The sequence below is a fragment of the Semicossyphus pulcher genome, unplaced genomic scaffold (assembly GCF_022749685.1).
Source record: "Semicossyphus pulcher isolate SPU_LCO1_2020_fin unplaced genomic scaffold, fSemPul1.0.p SCAF_9, whole genome shotgun sequence".
Taxonomy (NCBI): Eukaryota; Metazoa; Chordata; class Actinopteri; order Labriformes; family Labridae; genus Semicossyphus; species Semicossyphus pulcher.
Genome location: NW_027211770.1, coordinates 31,831,020 through 31,853,519, shown reverse-complemented (window position 1 = coordinate 31,853,519; position 22,500 = coordinate 31,831,020). Strand labels below are relative to the sequence as shown.

At 45.6% G+C, this 22,500-nt stretch overlaps 2 protein-coding genes across 2 annotated transcripts in view; both read right to left on the bottom strand.

The window, feature by feature from the left end:
* LOC138584263 (dyslexia-associated protein KIAA0319-like) overlaps positions 1-563 on the bottom strand; it is a 3,700-nt gene extending 3,137 nt beyond the window's left edge. The window contains exon 1 of the mRNA XM_069656449.1: positions 553-563. The gene's annotated coding sequence lies outside the window, so the exon portion shown is untranslated. The remainder of the gene's footprint in view (positions 1-552) is intronic.
* Positions 564-4,179: 3,616 nt separating this feature from the next.
* Positions 4,180-22,500, bottom strand: part of dennd4b (DENN/MADD domain containing 4B) — a 39,976-nt gene continuing 21,655 nt past the window's right edge. The window contains exons 2-29 of the mRNA XM_069655506.1: positions 22,260-22,500; positions 19,618-19,873; positions 18,894-18,963; positions 18,479-18,648; positions 18,023-18,264; positions 17,788-17,854; positions 17,487-17,545; positions 16,851-16,995; positions 16,428-16,603; positions 16,205-16,305; positions 15,777-15,992; positions 15,458-15,603; positions 14,701-14,834; positions 14,506-14,620; positions 13,853-14,059; positions 12,326-12,454; positions 11,813-11,957; positions 11,536-11,697; positions 10,107-10,341; positions 9,409-9,694; positions 8,553-8,657; positions 8,267-8,442; positions 7,980-8,136; positions 7,656-7,895; positions 7,325-7,421; positions 7,082-7,247; positions 6,583-6,641; positions 4,180-6,031 (exon numbers count right to left, since the gene is read on the bottom strand). The exon at positions 22,260-22,500 is cut by the window's right edge and continues 125 nt beyond it. Of these exons, the coding sequence (XP_069511607.1) occupies positions 5,886-6,031; positions 6,583-6,641; positions 7,082-7,247; positions 7,325-7,421; positions 7,656-7,895; positions 7,980-8,136; positions 8,267-8,442; positions 8,553-8,657; positions 9,409-9,694; positions 10,107-10,341; positions 11,536-11,697; positions 11,813-11,957; positions 12,326-12,454; positions 13,853-14,059; positions 14,506-14,620; positions 14,701-14,834; positions 15,458-15,603; positions 15,777-15,992; positions 16,205-16,305; positions 16,428-16,603; positions 16,851-16,995; positions 17,487-17,545; positions 17,788-17,854; positions 18,023-18,264; positions 18,479-18,648; positions 18,894-18,963; positions 19,618-19,873; positions 22,260-22,500 (4,448 nt within the window). The 3' untranslated portion in view covers positions 4,180-5,885. The remainder of the gene's footprint in view (positions 6,032-6,582; positions 6,642-7,081; positions 7,248-7,324; positions 7,422-7,655; positions 7,896-7,979; positions 8,137-8,266; positions 8,443-8,552; positions 8,658-9,408; positions 9,695-10,106; positions 10,342-11,535; positions 11,698-11,812; positions 11,958-12,325; positions 12,455-13,852; positions 14,060-14,505; positions 14,621-14,700; positions 14,835-15,457; positions 15,604-15,776; positions 15,993-16,204; positions 16,306-16,427; positions 16,604-16,850; positions 16,996-17,486; positions 17,546-17,787; positions 17,855-18,022; positions 18,265-18,478; positions 18,649-18,893; positions 18,964-19,617; positions 19,874-22,259) is intronic.

The following is a 22,500-nucleotide window of genomic DNA, read 5'->3' as shown; positions in this document are numbered from 1 at the left end:
TAAGAATTAAAACTGTTTCTGTATCTTTATACAGTACTTTCAAAATCGGCACAAGTTCAAAACAGTATAAAACACGTCTTCCACTTAAACTTACAACTTTTTAAGCATGTACACTGTTGTGTCGGCTGGACTGCCCGTGAGATAAAATGAGCGGTGTTAACTGCTTTGGTAATTTGGTTTTAGTCAAGTCAAGTAAGGTCCGGCTCACTCTGTCATACACATAAAGATGTACGGCGCAAAAAAACGGCCACTAACGCATTACAGAAACCTTGTGAATATATTTCCCTTATCCGCCCATTAACTTTAAAGAAGACGTAAAATTGGTGGATTTCTAGATAGGGTCTGGTATAAATGACGTAGGCTAACATCGGAGGAGACTGCAAGCTAATAGCTGTCAACAAACACCGACACTATGTTAAATATTTCTCAATTTTAACGGCAAAAAGCGACAAAGGGTCGTCAGCTTCAACTGAATAATTCTCCCCTCGAGCCTAATGTGTCCGTTTAAACGATAAAACACCTGATCGCTCGCGCTAGCTTAATAAAACCCACCTGCTTGCGGTTCGCTGGCCCCAGTTCTTCCAGTCGCTCCTACTGGTGCTCCAGAGTAAACCCAGTCAGTCTACAGGTTACATACTGGGATGTAAACTGGGTGGAGTTTAATTGGTTTCACGCTGGTGCTGAAATTGTGCCGAGAAATCAACACCAGTGTCGAGTCAGTGAAATAAAATACACGATATCCGGTCATTATTTTCAAAATAAGACTAAAAATAGATGTAAAAATGACATAAAAAGATGGATTTTTGTTTTTCCAGACATGGGACCTCTTATAACACAAACTAAAACATAATTTAGAATATGTGGCACCTATATATAAACTTGTATAATTAATAAATGAGAAAAGCTGGAGAACGGTATTAACGAAAACAATCTAAGGCACAAAAAACAATATCAACAATCCTTTTTCTATGTATTTAAATATTACTTACATGTTATACAAGACAATGTAGATTAAATACAACAGTATCAGCAACCATTTATAGTACTTCTGTATTGTAGTATTCGTGTATTTGGAGTCAAAGCATGGTTTTATTTTAGTTCACTTTCTGGCTAAAATTTTAGTTATTTGTGGCCTTGTTGTGCTATATTGTTTAACTTATTATTATTTGTGTTTAATGAGACTTCCGTAACACTCCCGTCCCATTAGATTTAATACAAAATGCTCGTTTCTATACCCTTATTTTGAAGGCAGACTTATCTGACGTCTGGTTTAGATTTCACTAAAACCGAGAGACTTCACCACACGGAGACGCTGCAGAAAACGAAGGTTAATTCACCGGAGTCTCATAACCATAATAATTATATTAAAACATGTTTTATGCAATTCATAAAGACACACAGAGTCAGACATGTCGGGCTCATCCCTCTTTTATTTTTGTGTTTTCTTATAAAAACAAACATTAACAACTGAAATCACAGCCAGATATAAATTACAACAGCAAACACAAGTTCCTATTTTAAATACACTCGTCTCCTCTGAGCTGACTGTGGTTACTGAATAAAACAACCTGCAACACAAAGTCAAGTCAAAGTCCCTTTAAGTTTCACTGCAGTCCGGTGCATTAAATGATATACAGTGCTGTGTTTCTCTCTGTGACGTGGAGGGAATCAAACGGCTTCATTCACGACCTTCACTCCTCAACAGACAGAAAAAACGTTCACATTAAAATCTCTTTTTAACAGTAAACTTCCTCTCTTTAAGTTTGATAGTTTGAATCTTCTTTTTGCTCCGGGGCGCCGAGCTGCAGCAGACGAGGAATCACCGTTTATTATCATCTTTATGTTTAAAACACAATATGACAAACATCCCATTCAGCACGCAGCCTTCACTTTCATTTGTCGGTGATAGCTTAATTAAATAAACCTGAACTGATTTGATCAAAACCAGGAAGATTTCTCGGATCTAAACAGGAAGTACAGCAGACGAATGAGAGTTGAGGGATTATTGAGATATTATGAGATTATTTAGCTTGTTGTGTTATTGTGTGTTACACTGATAATGTGTTGGATCTAAACTTAGCATGTCAGTCACACAATACCAGAAACAAACCAACTGATCGAGGCGGCCGTAGAGCAGCAGCTCCTGTTTAAAACAATCACCTTCTTTTAGTGGACGACCTTTGACCCATCAAGGATTATGTTGCAGCCATCACAGCCTGATGAACACATCTACTGGAGACATTTCAAAACTTTTTGTACCTTTTAGTCATTTAGACCCCAAAATGTGAATAAAATAAAATAAGACCCAGGTTTTAAAATAGTGGCTTTTATCTGTAAAGATCCCACCAGCATGTAAAATGTCCAGTGAAATCTCCTCCTGTTATCCCTGTTTTTCTGTGAGTGAAATCAAATGACTAATAAAAGCCTGAACTTGCACGTCTCTGTTTTGCAAACTCAAACTAAGATCTCAGTGACGAGCAAAATGAATTATTGTACGTTGTCGTATGTATGAGGTGGGTGTGAATGCAGGTTCAAATCCCTGCTGCTGCTAAGATGCCCCGGAGCAAGACGGTTAGTGGAGCTGCTGCTCAGTGATCGACAGCAGGAGGCTGATATGCTGGATGTCTCCCAGACAGACAAACGGATGTACAGACAGACAGGTGACAGGTGCATCAGATAAGGTCAGACACAAACTGAGCATGCTCCACAGGACGCTCAGATACAATGAGTCGCTCTCTGATGAGTGTCTGGTTTAAGACGACAAGGATTACTCTCTGTTTAGGCATCAATACGTCCAATAATAGTAATTATACTTATATTATTCTGGGTTCATTTAAAGGGAACTTTACTGGACAGATCATCTTCACTGCGATTATTTTGTTTGGTGTATTTAATGATTTTCTCGGCCCAAACCAGACACACAGCTGAAAACAACGTGTGATTTTTTTAAAGTGTCGACACACATTTATGTCCTTTAATCTTTCAAAGTTTCTTCAGTCTTTTCATTTTTCCCTGAAGCTGAGACATTTTCTTAAACTCCCTTTAAATCACCTCAAAAGGGGGAAAACACAACATGGAATTATTTTAAAAATCAGAATCTTTGTCGCAGTTCAGCAGCTGAAAACATCCTGACTGCTGCTCATCGTACCGACCTGTAAAACTCACGTTATCACACGAACTGTCAAAGTCATAAAAACACTTTGTTATAACCTCTGTCTAATGTAAAATCTGTATTATAACAGTCAGAGGTTAATGTAATAATGTGAAGCTTTAACATCTAAAATCTCAATACAAACACCTTCAAAAGGATGTTTATTGTTAGGCTGATGAGTTAGTACATTAATCAGAGGTCATCATGTCTCCAGCTGCTGAAAGACTGTTCCAGTTTCAGTAAATCACCTTCTTCCAAGATGGCAGCTTCCTTTAATTTCAAAACCCGGTGGAAAATCAAACGTAAAACTAGAGTATGTCCTTAAAAAATGAAGCCAAACAGCTGTGACGTTCAGGTGAGTCGACCAGGTTCTGAAGAAGACCCAGATCCAAGCAGAGACGGGGTAAAGGTTGTTGTCTTGTTTCAAATGGACGATTGACAGATTCTTTGACACTAAACTGTCTTTATCCTGCTGCACACGTTTAAGAACTCTGAGCTGGTGGATCACCTCGGTAGATTCAGTTCTTAAAGGGGAATTCTGGTATTTAAAACCTCTATGATTGTTATTCTAAGTGTGTGACAACATGACAGAAAGGATCCCTACAGAGATAGACCTTTTTGTTACAGAGGAAGATGATTGTTTTAACCACACACAGTTGTTACATCGCTCTCTGCACACACACCAGACTCCATTCATAAAAACAGTAATTTTACGATACAGAGCACCGTTTACCGCTGGCTCCGTCTGAGTAGATTTTCTGTGTTATTATGTGTTAGTAAAATATTATGTTACACATAAACTAACTATATAAAACAATAACACAAACAACCTTCATGACTGAGGCAACGATAGACCAGCAGCTCCTGTGTCCTGTGAGCATAAATCCCTGTTTTTATGAATGGAGTCTGGTGTGTGTGCAGAGAGCGATGTAACGTCTGTGTGTGGTTAAAACAATCATCTTCCTCTGTAACAAAAAGGTCTATCTCTGCAGGGATCCTTTCTGTCATGTTGTCACACACTTAGAATAACAATCTGAGCCTGTCAGTGGAAACAACAAGAACTTTTAGTGGACGACCTTTGACCCATCAAGGATTATGTTGCAGCCATTACAGCCTGTTTCACTGCTGCGGGATGAACACATCTACTGGAGACATTTTAAAAGTTCTTGTACCTTTTAACCATTTAGATCCTTAAATAAGTAAAAATACCAGACTTCCCCTTTAAGAGCTCTCGTGAGGTCTCAAGATAAATCAGAGGGGGCACAAGTGAGAAAAAAAAGACGTAATTTTGCTACACAAACTTTTCTGATGTTTGCATTTTCATGGGGGGAAAATACTGAGAAGATAAAACACCACTTTGTTTAGACAAAAGGGCGTAACCAATCAGCATCACTCTCAGGTAGTGGGTTAAGTTAGAACAACCTGTACAGCTACAAACATCTCACCCACACCGTCCTCTGGCTCAGGCACAGAGAGACTGTTCTTCATCCCGCCTCCACAGCTCTGATGGAGCTCGACAGCTGTCAATGAGCCTGACAGCAGACCTCGGACGCGTGGGCGCTGATTCAGTTAGAAGGTAAATCACTCTTTGCTGGATCATCTCAATGACAGGTTGTGAGGGATGCTCTCCAACCAAAGCTGACTTCCTGTGAGTCGAGAGGCTTCGGTGTTCTGGGGCTTTGTTTCCTGATGTGAAGAATAACAGTGGTGTCTTTTTAATGTCCAAAACATAGGAGGGCGTCCACGATCACATTCCAACAAGTTCAAAACTTGAAACTTTGTTGTCGCTTCGCATCAAAACTGTCCGACAGTCTTTGTCGTCTGGAAGACCAAACAGGAGATGTGAAGTATTTTATGGAGTGTAAAAGTCCCTGCTTCCTGTTTTCTTCACCTGCTTCTTTAAATGATGTTGGGAGGGATCCAAACATTTTAAACTGAGAAAAACGAGTTTGAAGACTTCTACAAAAAGAGAGACGATCAGGGAGTTTAAACGTCTTCCTCGGCTACTTCATAATGCACTCTAGTTTCTGACGTTATTCCCTTTTAGAAGTTTGTCCGAGCTGCAGCACTAAACACCGTTTGCGGAGAGACGAGGAGACGTCTTCGTGGCATCTGAAGCCTCTTGTTGGTCGTGTATCGATGCTCTGCTTTTGACCTTTTGATGAATAACATCCTACATGTCTTCCTTGGTCACACTGGTGAAGTTAAATCTGACGTCCTACGACTCTGTGGTTAAAACTTTCACACACTTTTAGTCCTCTAGAAGATTCCCAGTGAGCACTGACAAAGAGAGCTCCAGGTCCAGTTTCAATCATCTGGTTTGCATTTAAAAAAACAGGAAGTAACTAAAAGTTAACACCGATGCAGCTGATCTTTCTGGACATGCAGGAACCCGAGTTTCGTCCCGTTTCCCTCCTTCAGGCGATGCAGCTCTGCTCGTTACAGTCTGACGCAGAGATCTGGGCTCAGCGTAGAGAAAAGTCTCTTCAGTCCAGCTCTGCTCCTTCTGTTGCAGCCCGATCAGTTTTTCAGGATCTTTAAAGAAGACAAAAAGCTGCTGGATTCACATCGACGAGGCGCACAGAGGTACAGAGGACAGGAAGGAGCGCGTCACTCCCACATCCACCAGGAGGCAGCAGAGAGGTGAAGAATACAAGCAGGTGAAGGCAGCAGAGATCCTGGGTTCCTCTTCCTCTCAGGAGTCATCAGGGACGTTGTTTTGTTTCCTGGATGATCAGCACTCGAGCGGCGGGTGGAAGCTGCGTCTGCAGTCGACGGCTTTGGGGCTGGGAGGCTGAGCTCGCTTCTTACGGAGCTCCTCTCGGCCCAGAGTGCCGCTGAGCCGCGAGTACGCCGCCTTGTACTTCTTATCGAACGCAGCTGCAGGGAGAGAGAGGAGAGAAGATTATTATCAAGACTCTAAACGCTGAATTTGTTCCTGTTGTTCGGTATCATTTGTGTCGATCACACAGCAGCCCCCACAGCCGAGTGTTCACAAAAAGCATTTCTTGGATTAGAGCGGCACCTGGTTGTCTGATGGTGAGGGTGACGGTCGGGAGGTTAAAAACTGTCAGTGTTTGAATATTGTTTTGTTACCAATAAAAGAAAACTGAAGCTTCTGTGTTGACGAGGGCAGAAATGACAGGAACTTAGAGACATACTAGTGCGAGCTGTAATCCTCACTAATACTCATCAACTGTCGCCCAAACCTTCAAATCAAGAGTCATCATTCAAGATACCTGCACGCACGATCCACAAGTCAACCCTCAAACTGCCCTCAAAGAACCAAATGAGCTGGACGAGAACAAACAGGATTATTTTAGTCTGAATTAAACAAGCAACTTCTGAAAAGCAGAACTCAACTGTTTTGACTTACATTTCTTATTTCATAAATTAAAACCGGTTAAAACTGTAACTCGAGTGCTTCTTACCGACGTGGTCTTTGCCCATAGCTGCCAGCGTGAGGAAGAGGAACTCTCTGTACAAGCTCCTGTCACACACAGAACACAATCACAGTCAGACTGACTGAACAGTAAAGCGCACACACAGGTCTGAAAAAGGATGAGAGCCACAGATGGAAAATATAAAAAAAGGATTCAGATTTTTATTTTAGAATTTTAGTTTTCTTTAAATAAAGTCTCTTGAGATTTTAACTCAAATACGTTGTTCACATGTAACATCAATCCTGTTCTGTAGCATCAACATGTTAAAAACACTAAATTATACTTATGAGAAGATCTTCACTTCTAACTAACGTCTTTGGAAGAGACTCTGACATCTTTCACGTTAGAAAAAGTCCTTAGTCGAAAGTTTTACAAACGTAAAAGTACAGCTGTATTAGCGTAGAAATAAAGTACTAAAGCAAACAGCCTCATTATGCAGAACATGTTTTCCCATCGAGTGAATTGATTGGTCAAGAGAAATTCCAACCTCTGCGTGCAGGCGGCGCCCGGCTGTTTGGCCAGGGTGTCGAGGAACAGCGTGACAGCTTTGTGCACCTCGTTCATGCCGACCCAGCGCAGCACCTCCTCCAGGAAGGACAGAGAGAACGGGTGGTTGTGTCTCCGCCAGCTGTAGCTCCTCATCGGGACGCCACCTGGTGGAGGAAGGAGAAAAGAGGGATTATATATTGCAAACAGCTGAGTGTCTGCGTTTCAGTGAGGGTTTTCTTACTGTGGATCCTCCAGAGGATGTAGAGAGGCGGCCACTGGTCCGTGTCGGGGGTCAGGGTGTCCCAGAGGAGCCGAACCCTCACTGCCGAGTTCTCCGACTGGAAAACAAACATGATCAGTGTGTTGTTGTCTTTTCTGTCACCTTACTTTACTTTCATTCATGGGCCACATCCCCACAGTTTTTCTAGGAAGAATAGAAAAGTGATAACAGCTGAAATAGCCACAGACGAATCTCTAACTGACCTCTGAGTGCTGCTGATCTTTGTCCTCATGTTTTAATATACTGCAAGTGTTCCTGTTACCACCACAGTAAGACAGCAGCAGACCCTTACCTGTGTGAGCTGGCTGACCAGTGGCGATGCTCGGACCAGCTGCAGCAGGTTACTGGGCAGACCGAGCCGCTGGAAGTACCAGACCAGGTTCCAGAAGATGATGGAGTGGTTCTCCAGGAACTGAGGCTGAGCCAGGACCGCCTCGCCCTCGTTCTCCAGCAGACTCTCCAGCTCCTTCCTCAGGACTAGAGGACTCAGGTAGGCCACTGTCACCTGAGGGCCCCCGCCCACTGAGGAGCCCTGAGGGAGCGGGGGGAGACTGTCAGAGAGACAGGAAGAAGACAAGGGAATATTTCAAAGTAAAAGCATTACAAAGTGTGTTACTGTGGTGGTTCTGCTGTTCTCTGAGTAGCTGCTGGTCTCGGAGCTCGAGTCGTCGCTCAGGCCGTTACACTGAAGTCGCACCGAGGGCTCATGAACACTAGGGGGCCTCACTGCGCTCTCCACCTCGTCCTCCACGTTCCAGTTGCTGCGCTCCGCACTGAGAGAAGACGATAAAAATGCAGTGATGGTATCTGATAGAGCTACAGTGTCAGCACAGTCAAACCGCTGCAACACTAGTATTAAAGCACGCTAACATCGTTAGGCTGCAGAGAGCACACGACCTGTACCTGTTGACGGGTCCGGGGTCGCAGATCTCAGCGTTGAGGAAGGGGACGAAGGAGGCGTTGCAGAACGGGCAGGACGAGTTCAGGTTGGAGTCGTCTGACGTCCAGCCAGCCATGATCTCCTCGTCATAAACCAGAGAGTTACAGCTGCGACACAGAGAGCAGCTGGACATCAGCACCTGGACGCACAGAGAGAGGAGGGAGGGAGGGGTCAGCATCGACACGGAAAACCACAACAACACCTTAAACACAACAAAATGCTAACTGCTACAGTCTTTGATCTGTTTACCTCGAGCCCCGCCCCCTCTTGATTGGCGTCCCAGGACCTGCGCAGAGGATAGGCTGGACTGGGCGTGTCCGTCAGGTCCATGTCACTTCCTACAGACAACGAACTCTGAGGAGAGAAACACAACGAACAACAACTTTTTACGTTTTTGAATTTCTCCTGTAGATTGCTTCAGTCTTGAAACAGGCTGTAATGGCTGCAACATAATCCTTGATGGGTCAAAGGTCGTCCACTAAAAGTTCTTGTTGTTTCCACTGACAGGCTCAGATTGTTATTCTAAGTGTGTGACAACATGACAGAAAGGATCCCTACAGAGATAGACCTTTTTGTTACAGAGGAAGATGATTGTTTTAACCACACACAGACGTTACATCGCTCTCTGCACACACACCAGACTCCATTCAGAAAAACACTGATTTTAGCTCACAGGACACAGGAGCTGCTGCTCTACCTCGATCAGTAGTCATTACTTCACTTTTGTGTTTAAATGGTTAATTCAGATCTAAAACAGAACATATATATCACACAATACCACAAACAAACTAACAGATAGATGCAGCGGTACAACACTTCCACTTTCTGCAGGGTAAAACGAATGATTTTGTTAATGGAGTCTGGTGGCTTTCAAGAGAGCGATGTAACAACTGTTTCTGGTAAAAAAACAACAACCTCTTACTCTCTTTCAAAAAGCACAGAAACAGCTGTTACATCGCTCCCCTTAGAGCAGCCAAACCCAGTCCTTTTACCCTGCAGAACACAGATGGATTACCGTTTAACATTTGCACAGACATCAGTATCTAAGTTTTGCTAAATGAACACATAAATAAAGACACATTTCAGGATAAAGCTGTTAATGAACCTCTGAGGTAGCGCTGACGAGCCTCTCCTTGGCCTTCAGCAGCGTTTCAGCCACTTGAGCTTTCCTGGACTGCCTCTGCTCGGACACCCTTCGTCCGATCCCTCCTCCTCCTCCTGGTCTCCTGTCGTCCACGCTGGCGGCTCGCCTGACCGACACTCTGTGTCTGGTCGGAGTGAGAAGCTGCTGGAGTTTCCCTGCCAGGCCTCCTCTGCTCGGGGAGGAGACGTTGTTGTAGTTCTCGTCTACACCTTTGTTCCTGCTGGCCGAGTCCCGTGTCCCCGCAGGTCTGAAGGTCAGAAGAAGGACATGAGGTTAACAGAGCTACAATGTGCTCCACAGACAGGTAGGAGGATAAGGAAAATGATGACACCTGTTCTAACATTATTTCCCTTTCATTCGAAGACCTCTTTTCTGCACGATATCTTTTATCAGTGAAGGCAATGTTCTTGAAATTAATTATGTTTCAGGAGCTTTTGACGTCTTTTAATTTGCAAAACCTTTCAAAGTAAAAATAAAAGCACATTACGAGATACAAGAAGCTTAAAGCAGCCAAAATAAGAGAGATATGAGGCCAGCTAAGGGTGGAAATATCAGTGAAAAAGCAAAAGTTCAGTAAAAATCCATAAAATAAAAGATATAATATAAAAAGAGAGTCAATAAAAGTGATTTTTAAACAGCTTGATCCAGGTTTCACTGACCTGCCGTCTCTCTCTGCTGTCTGACAGCAGTCTGTCTCCGGCTCGGCCGACTCGGCGCAGTCTTTGTAGAAGGTGGAGAGGCAGACCTGACTCCGCCGAACCAGAACACCACCAGGGGGCGCCGGCGGAGGGGTGGAGGTGTCTCTGCGTCCCATCGGAGGTTTGCGGGAGACTGGGTCCACGCAGCCGTTTGTACCTGCGTTACGGAGGATGGTCTTCTTGCAGAGTTTGATCTCTGTGGGAAGAAAAAAAGAAACTACAACTGCTTCTATATTCAAAATATAGACTCAGAGATGTTGGAGGGCTAATGCTCTTTAATTTCATTATCCTTAACAAAAATAAAACATTTGAAATAGAAGTTGATTTTCTTGTGTTACATTAAGTCTGTGCTCAAAAGCAGATAGATATATGGCTAATGGCTGGTGAATAAAGTCCGGGTGTCTGTTATATAATGTGGATACTAAAAATATCTTTACTGAAATATATACACAAAATTTCCCAAACTTTGTTGTGCTGGTTTATTGATCTCAGACATGTTGTCTGATTTCTGTAACGTACAAGTGCACTGACGCACTACATGGCTTTTAATTTGAAAGAGATACAGGAAGTAACCGGTAACAGCACAGGCTGCACCGGATAAGAAAACAGCCGCTGTGTCCCAATCCAGGGGCTGCTTCCTTCGAGGGCCGTATTTGAAGGCCGATTGTGTCACAGCAGCGAAGGATCCATCAGGTGTATCCTTCATCGCCCAACGTATCCCGAGATTCTCAAGCGGCCGAGGAAAACACTTTAAAAGTTTTTGGTTTCATCTCATTCAAATAGCTGAGATACAAATGTTAGAAAAACCTTGACGGCTTTCAAGCTTCAAATTATCTTTAAAATAATAGGTTAAGTAATGTGACGCTAGTTATGTTAGCTAGTTAGCCAGCTGGCTACCTGTTGCTAGGCGACAGGATCGTTGTTTGGTGACACAAGGGTAAGGGCGGGAACAGCTGGTGACACAAACAGGAAGTCCTCCGCACACAGGCTCCGAGTGACTCGTCCTCCGTAGACTGCGCCCTTCGAAGGATGCAGCCTCTGAACTCTGACACAGCTAATATTCTCATCAAAGAGAGGATTCAGAAATCAAGTCTATGAAAACTCAGAGAGCGGATATATTTCATATGATTATATTAAATCACTATTAGAGAAGTTATGGGGTTTGTCTTTCGGATGCAGCACGTGAGAGTGGACGGGATGTGGGTTGTTCTGTTAGCGACACTTGAGATCTTTGAACTGAACTGTATTGTGTGCTGAAAGCCCTAAAGAATAAATATCTGACACATCAAAATCACAACATAAGAGGAAAAGAGGAAAGTCCCACACGTGGCCGTCAGAGACACAGAGTGTGTGAGAATCGATGGAGACGAGGAGGACGTGTGTATCTTACTGTCACTGGGCGTCTTCATGCTGTTCAGACTGTTGCTCTTCACCATCGAGCCCGTCAGAGACTCGTGACTGGAGCTCTCGGACAGACCGCTCCAGCTGGACTGACGAATCAGAGTGGACTGGGGGCGGAGCCTCTGATCTGGGTCAGGGTCAATCATTGCTTCTTTAAAAAACAAAACAATTTCTGTGACATCATGAAAATCGTTCTTCACCAACATACAAATTAAATTAAATCTGCAGCTCTCAGGCTGAATCCTTCGTACTGAATATTCTCTGACCTCCCCGCGACCCCACGGAGCCGCTCTTCTGCCTCCGTTTGATTGGCTGCCTGAACTGAGCCACAGCGAGCAGGACGTTCCTCAGCTTGGCCCAGCGGAGTCGTCCACCCTGACTGGTGGACGGCCACTTGCTCTCCAGCACCGCCTGAGGACGGAGGACGAACAGGTAAATCACATCTCTGAGTAAAAACGTAATCTTTATTCATTAGTGCAGAAAGTAAGCTCTGGAGCTAACTGACGTTTAACTTATTACATGTTTTATTCAGCAACATAATCTCTACACATTTAAACAACACAAATCTCTACAACTTTACCTTACTTATATTTCAGTCATCAACATTTATGTCTTCTAAATATCCTGCTGGACCACTGTGTGCGTGTGTGTGTGTGTGTGTGTGTGCGTGTGTGTGTGTGTGTGTGTGTGTGTGTGTGCGTGTGTGTGTGTGTGTGTGTGTGTGTGTGTGTGTGCGTGTGTGTGTGTGTGTGTGTGTGTGTGTGTGTGTGTGTGTGGACCTTGTTGTAGTATCCGTAGGTGATGGTGTTGGGTGTGATTCCAGCCTTCTTCATCTCCAGCAGGACTCGGACGGCGAGGACCGGCTGACCGTACTGACCACAGAGCTGCATCAGGATCCTGTAACACACCTGAAACACACACACACACACACACACTTTTCACAAAGGGTAAAGTTTTGCTGCCAATCCAGCGTCGCCTTTTTCACGACCTGGATCTCAAACATCTCTAGCCCTTTGTACACAGGCACTCGTCTTCGGCATCGTCCCTCACAGCCAGAAGCTCCTGAATCTCTTCCTCTCTCCCGTCTGCAGACACCTCTCCTGTTATGTGTCGCTCTTCTGGTTTCACACCAGTCACATGATGTAAACGTCATCACTCCGCCCACTCGCTCACGGTGAATGTTCCTGACTGTTAACTGCTGCGTTCACACATCGACTCACCCGGACAATGTGGGGTCATTTGCAGGAGTGTAGAGCAGGTGTGACAGGGGCAAAAAATGTCTTACACGGCTCTTAGAGCGCATTCACACCTAAAGTCTGTTTGTTTGGATCAAAGACCAAACTGTTACAAAGTTGCATTTTGCCTCGTTTGGTTTGTTCACACGGCAGCTTTCACCAGCGGACCAAAAGTACTGATGCACGAGGAAACTGCTCTCTGATTGGTCAGAATTTCCACGTGGGAAAACTCCCTGAAGTAAACAAAGAGAGAGAACACACTGATCGATCACTCTCAACATGATCGCAGACTTTAATGTTTTGTTGTCAGAGTTTTTATCCACAGATCGATCAGTTCCTCTCTCCTTCAGTTTTTCTCGGAACACTTTGAACACCTCCGTGTTCTCGTGCGTTTCCACAGCGTTAGTGAAACTGTTTGGTCGCCATATTTCTATTTCCTCGTCGCTCCTCCACGTCTGTCCTCTGCTCATCTCGCTGCGTGTCTCTGCGAGTGTCAGCACCCGTAAACACTACAATGCACAGCTTTACAGTTTGTTTCCTGTATTTGGTCCTACTTTAAGTCTGTTTACGTTCTCACCAGAATCAAACCGGGCCGTGGTTCGTTTGGAAACGGACCGAGACACGTCTTTTCTAGCGCACCATGGTCCGATTGTTTGGTCAGCATTCCGGCGTTTCACAGCACCTAAAGGAACCGCACCGAGGGGACAAACGCTCCAGGGTTCGGTTCAGTCGGACTAAACGAAGCTGGTGTGAACCCGCCCTTAAAGTTCAGGTTACAGGTTGTTTTGTTCCTGCACTGAAAAGTTCTGATTTGTAGGTTCATCAAAATCTAAATTTCCCAAAAACTTCCACAGCTTGTTTTCTAATTCAAACTTCCTGTCTGTGTGTGTTTGATGTATTTCTGATGGTTTGAGTCACATCTGATCTTTTTTTTTGTCTCGTTTCCTTTTCTATAAATTGTTGAATAAATTCTGCTTTTAAAAAGTAAAACTCCAATAAATGTAAATTTTCTTCAACATGTCACTTAACAACTCCCTGCAGCAGTGACCTTTGACCCGGTCAGCGCCTCACCTCGTCCGGCAGCACCACCTTGCGGTTCTCCATGTGTTTGAGGACGTCGTAGGCCGTGTGCAGCGCGCGCACCTTGGCGCTCTCGGCCCGCACGAAGGTGGGCAGGTAGATGAACCAGAGGCCGTAACAGTGACCCAGCAGACACTTGGACCACATGTCCGGCACCGCAGAGTACTTCTGAGCCTTCTTCTGGGCCAGCTTGATCTCCTGCCGGGCGGAGGGCGTTACATCACATCAGATACAAAAGACAAATGTTGCAAGAACTGTAATTTAACAGAACAGCAGGATGTTAAACACTGACGAACACTTTGCTCTGCAGGTTTAAATTATCTGGTCGGCTGTGAATCTTTATCATCGCCAGGAGATCAGAAAATATCTCGTGTGACGTTTTCACTCCAAAGCCTCTCTTCACAGTCTGTGGCTCCTGAATATTGGATGAGCAGTGAAATATTGATCATGATTCATTAAAATAAAATGATTTTACACAGACTGTTAACAAAGCTCCTCCTTCAGGGAAATCTGGGTCACAGAGTGACACCAGAGTGTAGGGAGGAACCAGCCGACTCACATTCAGCTTACAGAACAATTTAAATTCATATTAAAGTATATAAAAGTATGAGTACCAGAGATGATAAACCTGTGTGCTGTTCTACCTGTTTTGTGCGTCTGGGGGCGGGGCTGCTGGGGGCGCTTCCTTTAGTCGGGACCCGGAGCTGGTCCTGAGGCCGGTCGATGAGCTCGGGCTTCAGCGTGGGGAAGGTTTCATAACTGCACAGGTGGAAGGAAACATGTCAGCACATTTGACCACACACACAGACGTAAGGGAGCGTGTTGCAGCGACTCTGCACCTGTAGAGGGCGGGACACTCGGAGCCGTCAGGTTCCTGCGGCTCTTCAGGAGGCATGATGAAGACTGTGTGTTCCCCGCCGTGAGTCTCATCCAGATCGATCAGCCTCACCTCCTCCGGCTTCTCCACGTCCACCTGGTGGCAACAAATCATCACACATCGCTCATCACACGTTTCTTTATTATGTTGAAAATGTTCAGGTTGAACTTTTCCTTGTTTCAGGCGGACTCGACGGACGGACTCTTGTTATAAACATCTTCAAACAGAGATTAAACAGGCACTCCTCAGCCCCTCCCTCCACCATCCCCTCATATCATCCGCAACGTAGCTCCGGTAAGCGACCCCGAGTACGGCTCCTCAACAGCCCACCCTGCAACCCCAACCTCAACCCCATCACAAATCATTCACAGCATTCACACACAGAAAGCCTCAGTGCCCTCGCAGAGAACGTTTTCTTTCTCTTTCTGTTCATTTGTTCTTTGTTTTGTTTTATTTTCCTTGTTTGCTTCATTTCCGCCGTGGTAACGTCTCATCCGTCTGTTTTTTGTTCATCCTAAAACTCTTGTTTTGTGTGTGTTGTACTTTGTTTCAAGAGATTAAACAGAACATCCAGATTTTTACAACACTGATCTACAGTTAGCTGGGAAGTGTGTGCACTGTTTTAATGCTGCTCATCCTGCCTGCAGCTTCACAGTAAAGCAGCTTTTGTTTGCAGGAAACTGTGAGAGAGAATCAGGTGGATAAATGTGAATTCAGACCTTCTGGACGCACTCGTCGAAGAACTCGAGGCAGGCGTGTCGGTCGCTGACGAAGGAACACTCCTCGATGAACTGTGTGAACATCTGAGTCCTCGTCAGCTGACTGTAAAACTTCTGCTGCGTTCGATCCCGAGACTTCAGGAAACCTGCAGGAAGGAGGGGAGTAGCGGATTCATCTTTAAAGTTAACAAGTGCAGCTATTGTTTGGTATAATTCTGCCAAAGTGGCTGTCGCTTGATTCCCTCAGATATAAGTTCGATGAGTGAACTTTATACATGACAAAAAGACTGTTTGAATGATATTCGGGGTGGGTGCTCACCCTGCAGGTTGAAGAGTGAGCTGCAGTCGGTGGTGGTGTCTGACGGAGCCTGCGTGATGGGCAGCAGGAAGGTTCTGTATCCTCGCAGCAGGCAGCTCATGAAGCGGAGGAACGCCTCCTGGATCTCCAGCTCCAGCTGCTTCTGACTCCTGTAGATCTGATCGTAGTCCGTCAACAGGAACTCCAGCGTCGCCTCCTCCTGGCCGGGAGTGCAAACTGCAGCCAAGAGGAGGAGAGAGGAAGTTACAGCCTTTGATTTCAAACAGGAAAGTAGTGGATAGTAGATATATTTAGTGTTTCAAAACGCAAATGCAAAGTGCATAAAAGGAAATAAGTATTACAGATGGTGTTAAACAATAAACAGTGACACGGTTTCTCAAAGGCCCTGTCAATCAATCAAGTAAAGACACGTGGGAGCTGTCACTCACTCTGCTCCAGGGTCTTGTGCAGGTTGGTGAGGGTGTTGAACAGAGTCTTTCCCTGCTTCCTGGGTAACGACCGCCATGACAGGGGCTTCTTGTCCTCTGACCTGAAACGTGAGAAGGAGAAATAAACATGGATGATTTCTGATTTCAAACTAATAGGTTCCATATTGTGCAGAAATGTCTGTGTATAACTATGTTGCAGAAGACCAGGGTCATGAAGGCTTACTGAAAGATGGTGTTGGTATCCAGGTCGACACACACCACATCAGTCGGCGGGTCGTACAGGTCGAAGTAGCTGGAGTGGACGCCCACAATGAACGGCATCGGAGCCAGCAGCACGTCGGCCATCTGCAGCGGACACAGAGGGATGTAGGGACAGAGCCAGCGCAGCGGGAAGCTCATCTGCAGACACAGAGACACACAGAGGGATTATATTACACGGACCAGGTGACAATACAGTCAGCATGTTTGTGTGCGACGGTGGTGGAAAAGAAGAGAGTACATCAACTCCAGTGGTGTACCAGGGAAGTATTTTTTATGCTAATTCTTCTGCACTTGAATGCGGGAGTTTTACATGTTTAAGAGAGTGCTGTGTGTGGGGGGGGGGGGGGGTGTGGGGGGGTGTGTGTGTGTATGCGCGACGTCTTACACAGACGAGGGCCTCGCTGACGGAGGTGAGGACGTCGGGGCGGAGCGAGTGTAGCAGCAGCTTGTGCTCTGTGAGGACGGCGAGCAGCAGCGTGCAGGCGTTCTCTGGACCGAGGTTCTGCAGCAGCTTCAGGAAGCTCGCACCGCTGTTACACACACACACACAAACACACACGCACACGCACACACGCACGCACACGTTACATACATTATAAAATAAACAGGAACCGGTCTGTTATCATATCCTGATAACACCGAAGAAGAACACCAGAATTTGCTGGTAAATTTGAAAAGTCTTTGAGCTGTAATGTGAGGCCCTCAGAGTGTTTGTTATCCACCGGCTCATTTTTCTATGTAAACATTTATTTCTGACAACTAAAACTGAAGTATTATGAATAATCATAAATAAATAATAATAATAATAATAATAAATAATAATAAATAAGAGGGAAAAGTAATAACAGGTCATGCTGGTTGGGATAAAGACACGTTTGGGATTTAAGGAGAAATAAACGTATAAATACAGATTAAATCTTCCTTTTGTTCCTAAAGACATTAAATGCTTTAATTTTACTTTGGGGGAAAGCGTCTGCAGAACGAGTGTCCTGTTCTTGAGCTCCTGCTGCAGTAAACTGACCTGAGTGGGAGTGGAGAGGAGACCGGCTGGCAGAGCAGCAGGTTGTCATACGGAGAGAGCTGCAAGATAAAGAGATGTTAGAATGAAGACAAGCAAAGGACGGAGTCAGTGTGACGACCACAATGTGCAGAACTCCTACACAAAAGTGCAAAACATAAATAAGACAGAATCATTTGTTTATGCTTTTTGACATATTCAGTTGAGAACACGTGTCGCCCCCTCTGTGATAAATCATCCACCTGCATGCAGCCGAGTCAAACCCGTCTGAACCCCATAAATCATCAGTGAACTGTGTCTGCACCTGAACGAGGATGCGAGGCCGCTGCGGGGAGGGAAACGGCACGTTGTGCATGAAGCTGGAGATGTGTCTGCAGAGAGAGAGAAATCAGCTGACACAGTCTGAGACAGTCAGAATATATTCTTAGAAAGACCTTAATTTACCCGATAATAAGTCATCAATAAAAAGTCCTAAAATATGATTCAGCTTAAAGATAAAGAAACAACCACACGAAGCTAAATCCAAATCGTGCACTGACTTTTCGAGCGGCAGGACGTGGGGTCCGGAGATGGAGTATCTGTACACGAAGGTGAGAAACTTCTGGAAGACGGTGAAGAAGGGCCAGTGGGAGAGGACGCAGATGCTCTTCTTCACCTGCAGGCTGCGGTTTGTGATCGGCCGCCGGTCGACCACGCTGAGCAGCCCGAGCCGCACGCTCTGCCGCTCCGACAGCAGCTCCCTGGAGAACGACTCGTAGAACTGGATGGCTGCTCCGTAGACCTGCAGGGAGACAATCGGAGGCGAATACGTTTTAATGTCTGGTTTCAGCTTGTTAAAGGTCTTTTGTTTGTTTCCATGCAGTTTAAAGACACGTTTGTCTCTGCTGCAGGATTAAAACACATATTAAAAGGGATTACATTCTACAACAATTATTACATTCTCTATGCAGAGAGCTTTATAAGCAGAAGTGTGTGTATGCCAGTGTGTTCTGGACCTTGTCCCCGGAGGCGGAGGTGAGGACGAAGGTGGAGAAAACGGGCAGCTGGTACTTGGCGTTCAGAGGCCAGCTCTCCACGGTGACGCCCATCGGCAGACAGAAGACTGGCACCGACTCCGGCAGAGGAAACGCCTCCAGGTCCTCCTCTGGGTACCGACTCAGCAGGCCTGCAGAGCACAGTCTGATTACTGCTGAATCTTAATATGTATCATAACTGTTCAATGCAGTGACATGAGGGCTGTCAAAATAAAGCATTCCAGTATTTTTCAACCGTCTTCATGATTGTTGTCGACTCGTGGGTCATGCCGACTTTACACTCCCCGTCTCAGTTGATGGTGGAGCACATTATGAGATACAGGAGAACAATCGTGATAACAGCAGTGTGCAGTGAAGAGGAGTGATGGATACTCACTGGCCTTGTACACCAGCGCGTTGGCTTTGGCCACGGCTCTCTTGTAGCACACGTACAGAGCTGGACCCCACTGCAGACAAACACAGACACACACACACACACACACACACACACACACACACACACAGACACACACAGACACACACACACACACACACACACACACACACACACACACACAGACGGTTACAAACTGATCTGCAGAGTCTGAAATTAAACACGTTAATATGTTAAAGAGGATTTCAGGAAAGAACGGGGTTCTTAAGATTTCAGAGAAAGATCTTAGGAAGGAAAAGTCTCAAATAGGTGTGAATTCAACCCTGACAGCACCTCGCCTTTTATCTTAAAGCACATTTATCAACACCTCAGTGAAATGAACCAGTGTTTGGCTGCCTGCTAATATTTAAACGCATCCTTTGGCAAGATGTTTGAATTTAAGTAACACATTCGTTCCTCAGTGTTCTCCATTTTGGACATTTTAGTTTGCTCCTTTTTCCTCCATGAAAGACTTTTATTTTGAAAAAAATGCAGGAAGTTTCATTTAAAGCTTCTTTGCAAGGAGCAAATTTAGTAAGTAAGCTCGTCGTACCGATCACAAGGGTAAATCCAAGCAGCAAGATTTACACAACTAGTTCAAAATCCTGACTCACTTGATGTCTGATGTTCCCGAATGTGATGTCTTCTGTCACAAATCTACAAGCTTCCCTCTGCCCCCTGAACTCACCATGCCGGTGTTGAGGTTCTTGTCCACCCTGCAGAAGGTGTGCGGGGCGACCTCTCCTTTACTCGGCAGCAGCAGGGCGATGTCGGTGACGCCCAGCGTGTGGAGGCCCTGCGAGTCCAGAGCCCGCCGGTACGTCAGGAACACCCGGTGAGCTGTCGGGGCGCCGCCGGCGCTGAGGCTGGCCGAGCGGCTGTAAGGCGTCGTCTCGATGACGTACCAGCCCTGCTTCAGCTGCTCCTTCCCCTCATACAGAACCCTGCAGACATATTACCACACAGGTGAATGTAGACCTTCTAGAGGGGATGAACTGAGTTTGTCTGCTGCGACGCTTTCAAGTCGGGGAAAAGGAAAATAAAAATGGGGAACATGTTGCTGATATTTGTGTGTTTCTGTGGTACAATGTTTGTTTGGCTCTGAAGCAAATAATCTGGAGATGTACTCATGAGGCCTTTCAGACTCTTTGAAGCCCATCCAGGAATAACAACGTAACGCTGGGTAAAAGTTCCTGTTGATGTTTGGCAGTTGTTTGTTGAGCGAGAGCTCAGTGAGAAAAGAGTTAGCCAACCTGTGTGTCGTTTTCTGGGGACACCTGAACCTCAGGTTAGCTGTTGCTGTGACAGGAAATGCATCAGAGCTCTGTTGAGCTCAGCAGCGCACATCGCCTCTTCCTCATTGTTCCTCCATCCGCCTAGCTACCCCGCAACACTAGTGTTATGTTTTAAAGGGAGGCACGTCAACAGAAGTAACACGGTTGTTTTCTGGGCTGAACGCGCCCACAGGTAAAATAGAGTTGTTCTACTCAGCACTGCCCCTGGAGGCGTGGAAAACATCTGCAGCCTTCTGCAGCGTTAGCAGCCATTAGCATTTTGGGTGTCATGTCTATGATGGCCCACAGGGGGCAATGACCCCACAACAACCCAAAAGGTTTCCGTCAGGAGTTTTTCTCTGAGGGTTTTAAAGGACCTTAACATCGTCAGAGTGTCCGAGCGACAAACAAAACCACAATATCTAACTTCCTGTTGCTAACACCTGCATGCACCTGTTTCTATCTTGGAGTATCTCCCGTCTCTCTCACACCGTCTGATCAAATCCTGTCATGACTCTGCAGGATGATCTCAAATATTAGCCGATCAGACACTGACCCTGCCAAACTGTCCTTGGGAAAATTCACTGGCTGGCTTCCTACCTGCTCACTTCCTGTCAGATGCTCTCAGAAACACGATGTGATGTCTGCTGTAAGAGGATTTGCCTCATTATCGGCTAACAGGAGCGTAATCTGGAGTAATTAAACAGCCGAACATGAAAGAGACAATAGAGAGGAGAGTGTGTGTGATGAGAGGCCAGAGCACGACTCAGTCTGCCCACCACTGCATTACATAATCCTCTCTATTATATAAGCTTAAGCTTTAATACGCGCCACATGAGCTTCATGCACTGGACCCGAGTTTGACCGAGAGGGGTTCTGTCTTTTTATGCAAATTTAAACAGCAGAATCTTTGTGATAAACAGTTTGATTCACCGAGGACGAAGTAAAACAGCCGACAGTGACGGTGCAGACAGAGAGAGAGAGGGGAGGATTATTCTCGGAGCATCACATCATCGTTACAACACGAGCCAAAAGTTCAGACACAGATACTGGGCCTCAGCGTCTGTGAGTTCAGTCCTCTCGAATCTGCAGAGCCACTTCTTTTAACAGTTTCCTCCCTGTTCTTGGTAAACTACCAGCGTGACTCTTCCTGCTGTGGGAAGAATAAATAATGAAAAGCCAGAAAACAAAAAGCTTTCACTGTAAATCCATTCGACGTTTTTAAATATCCTAAAGCGTCCATCTCTAACTCTGAAGCTCACTGTGCAGCCCTTTTTATCAAAACAAAACATCTTTCATTTATTTCATGTTTATGATTATTGGTTTTTCAGTATATCTGGTTCTTTCTCTTTTCTCTGACCATCTTTAATTCGACCTTTACGCACCAAAGCACCACGACGTGTACGTGAACACATGTCCTTGGGTTAGCCGCAGCACTCACAGAACAGAATGTCTGAGTGAGAATGTGTTTATTGTGTGTTTGGCAGAGAAACACTTTGTACATTAACTTCATGGACAGGTGCGTAGGAGAGGAGAAGATCCATCCAGTAAACATCTCTGTGCTCGACCGGGTTTGCCTGATGAAGGATGAAGTGCGCCGGACTCAGAGTTTACTTTGATGGCAGTTAGTTTGTAAACCTTTGAGACCTTTGAGCCTTTTTTGGCATCGACTGAGTTGCTTTGATTGTATCAAGAATCTAAAAGGCGACATCATCCTGCACCAAATTTCAATACCTGGAAGTAAATCTCATCAGCGTCAGTGAGAAAGCATGCGGCGTACTCGTACCAACATCTAGAGCTGCTGCTGGTGGTTACGCGTCTAAGAGGAACATGAGGCTGCTAGAAAAAAAGGATTTAGCTGCTGTAGTTTTATTTTAGATGAAATCAAACAGGATTATGCAAACAGCGATCTCCTGCAGCCGCCAGATACTTCATAGCGTTCATCGGGTTAACCTGGTCAGGTCAGTTGTGTATTTAAATCCATTCAGTCAGGACCACAAATGTTTTCTGGTAGCACAACAGCTGCTGTGAAAGTAAACAAAGAGGCGAGTCTCACCCCAGGTCCAGGATGGGCGGTTTGTCTCGTCCTCGCCGGTAGCACAGGTACAGGTGAGGGTTGTTGATGAGGCCGGCGCTCAGCTCGGCCGAGTGTCCGCCCAGCGTCCTCTCGATGCAGGTGAAGCCCTCCGGCACCTCCTCCCCGAGGCCCCGGGCGATCACTGCCAGGTCCGTCACCGACTCCACCGCCCGGCCAGACGAAGACGAGGACGAGGAGGACGAGGGCGTCGAGGACGAGT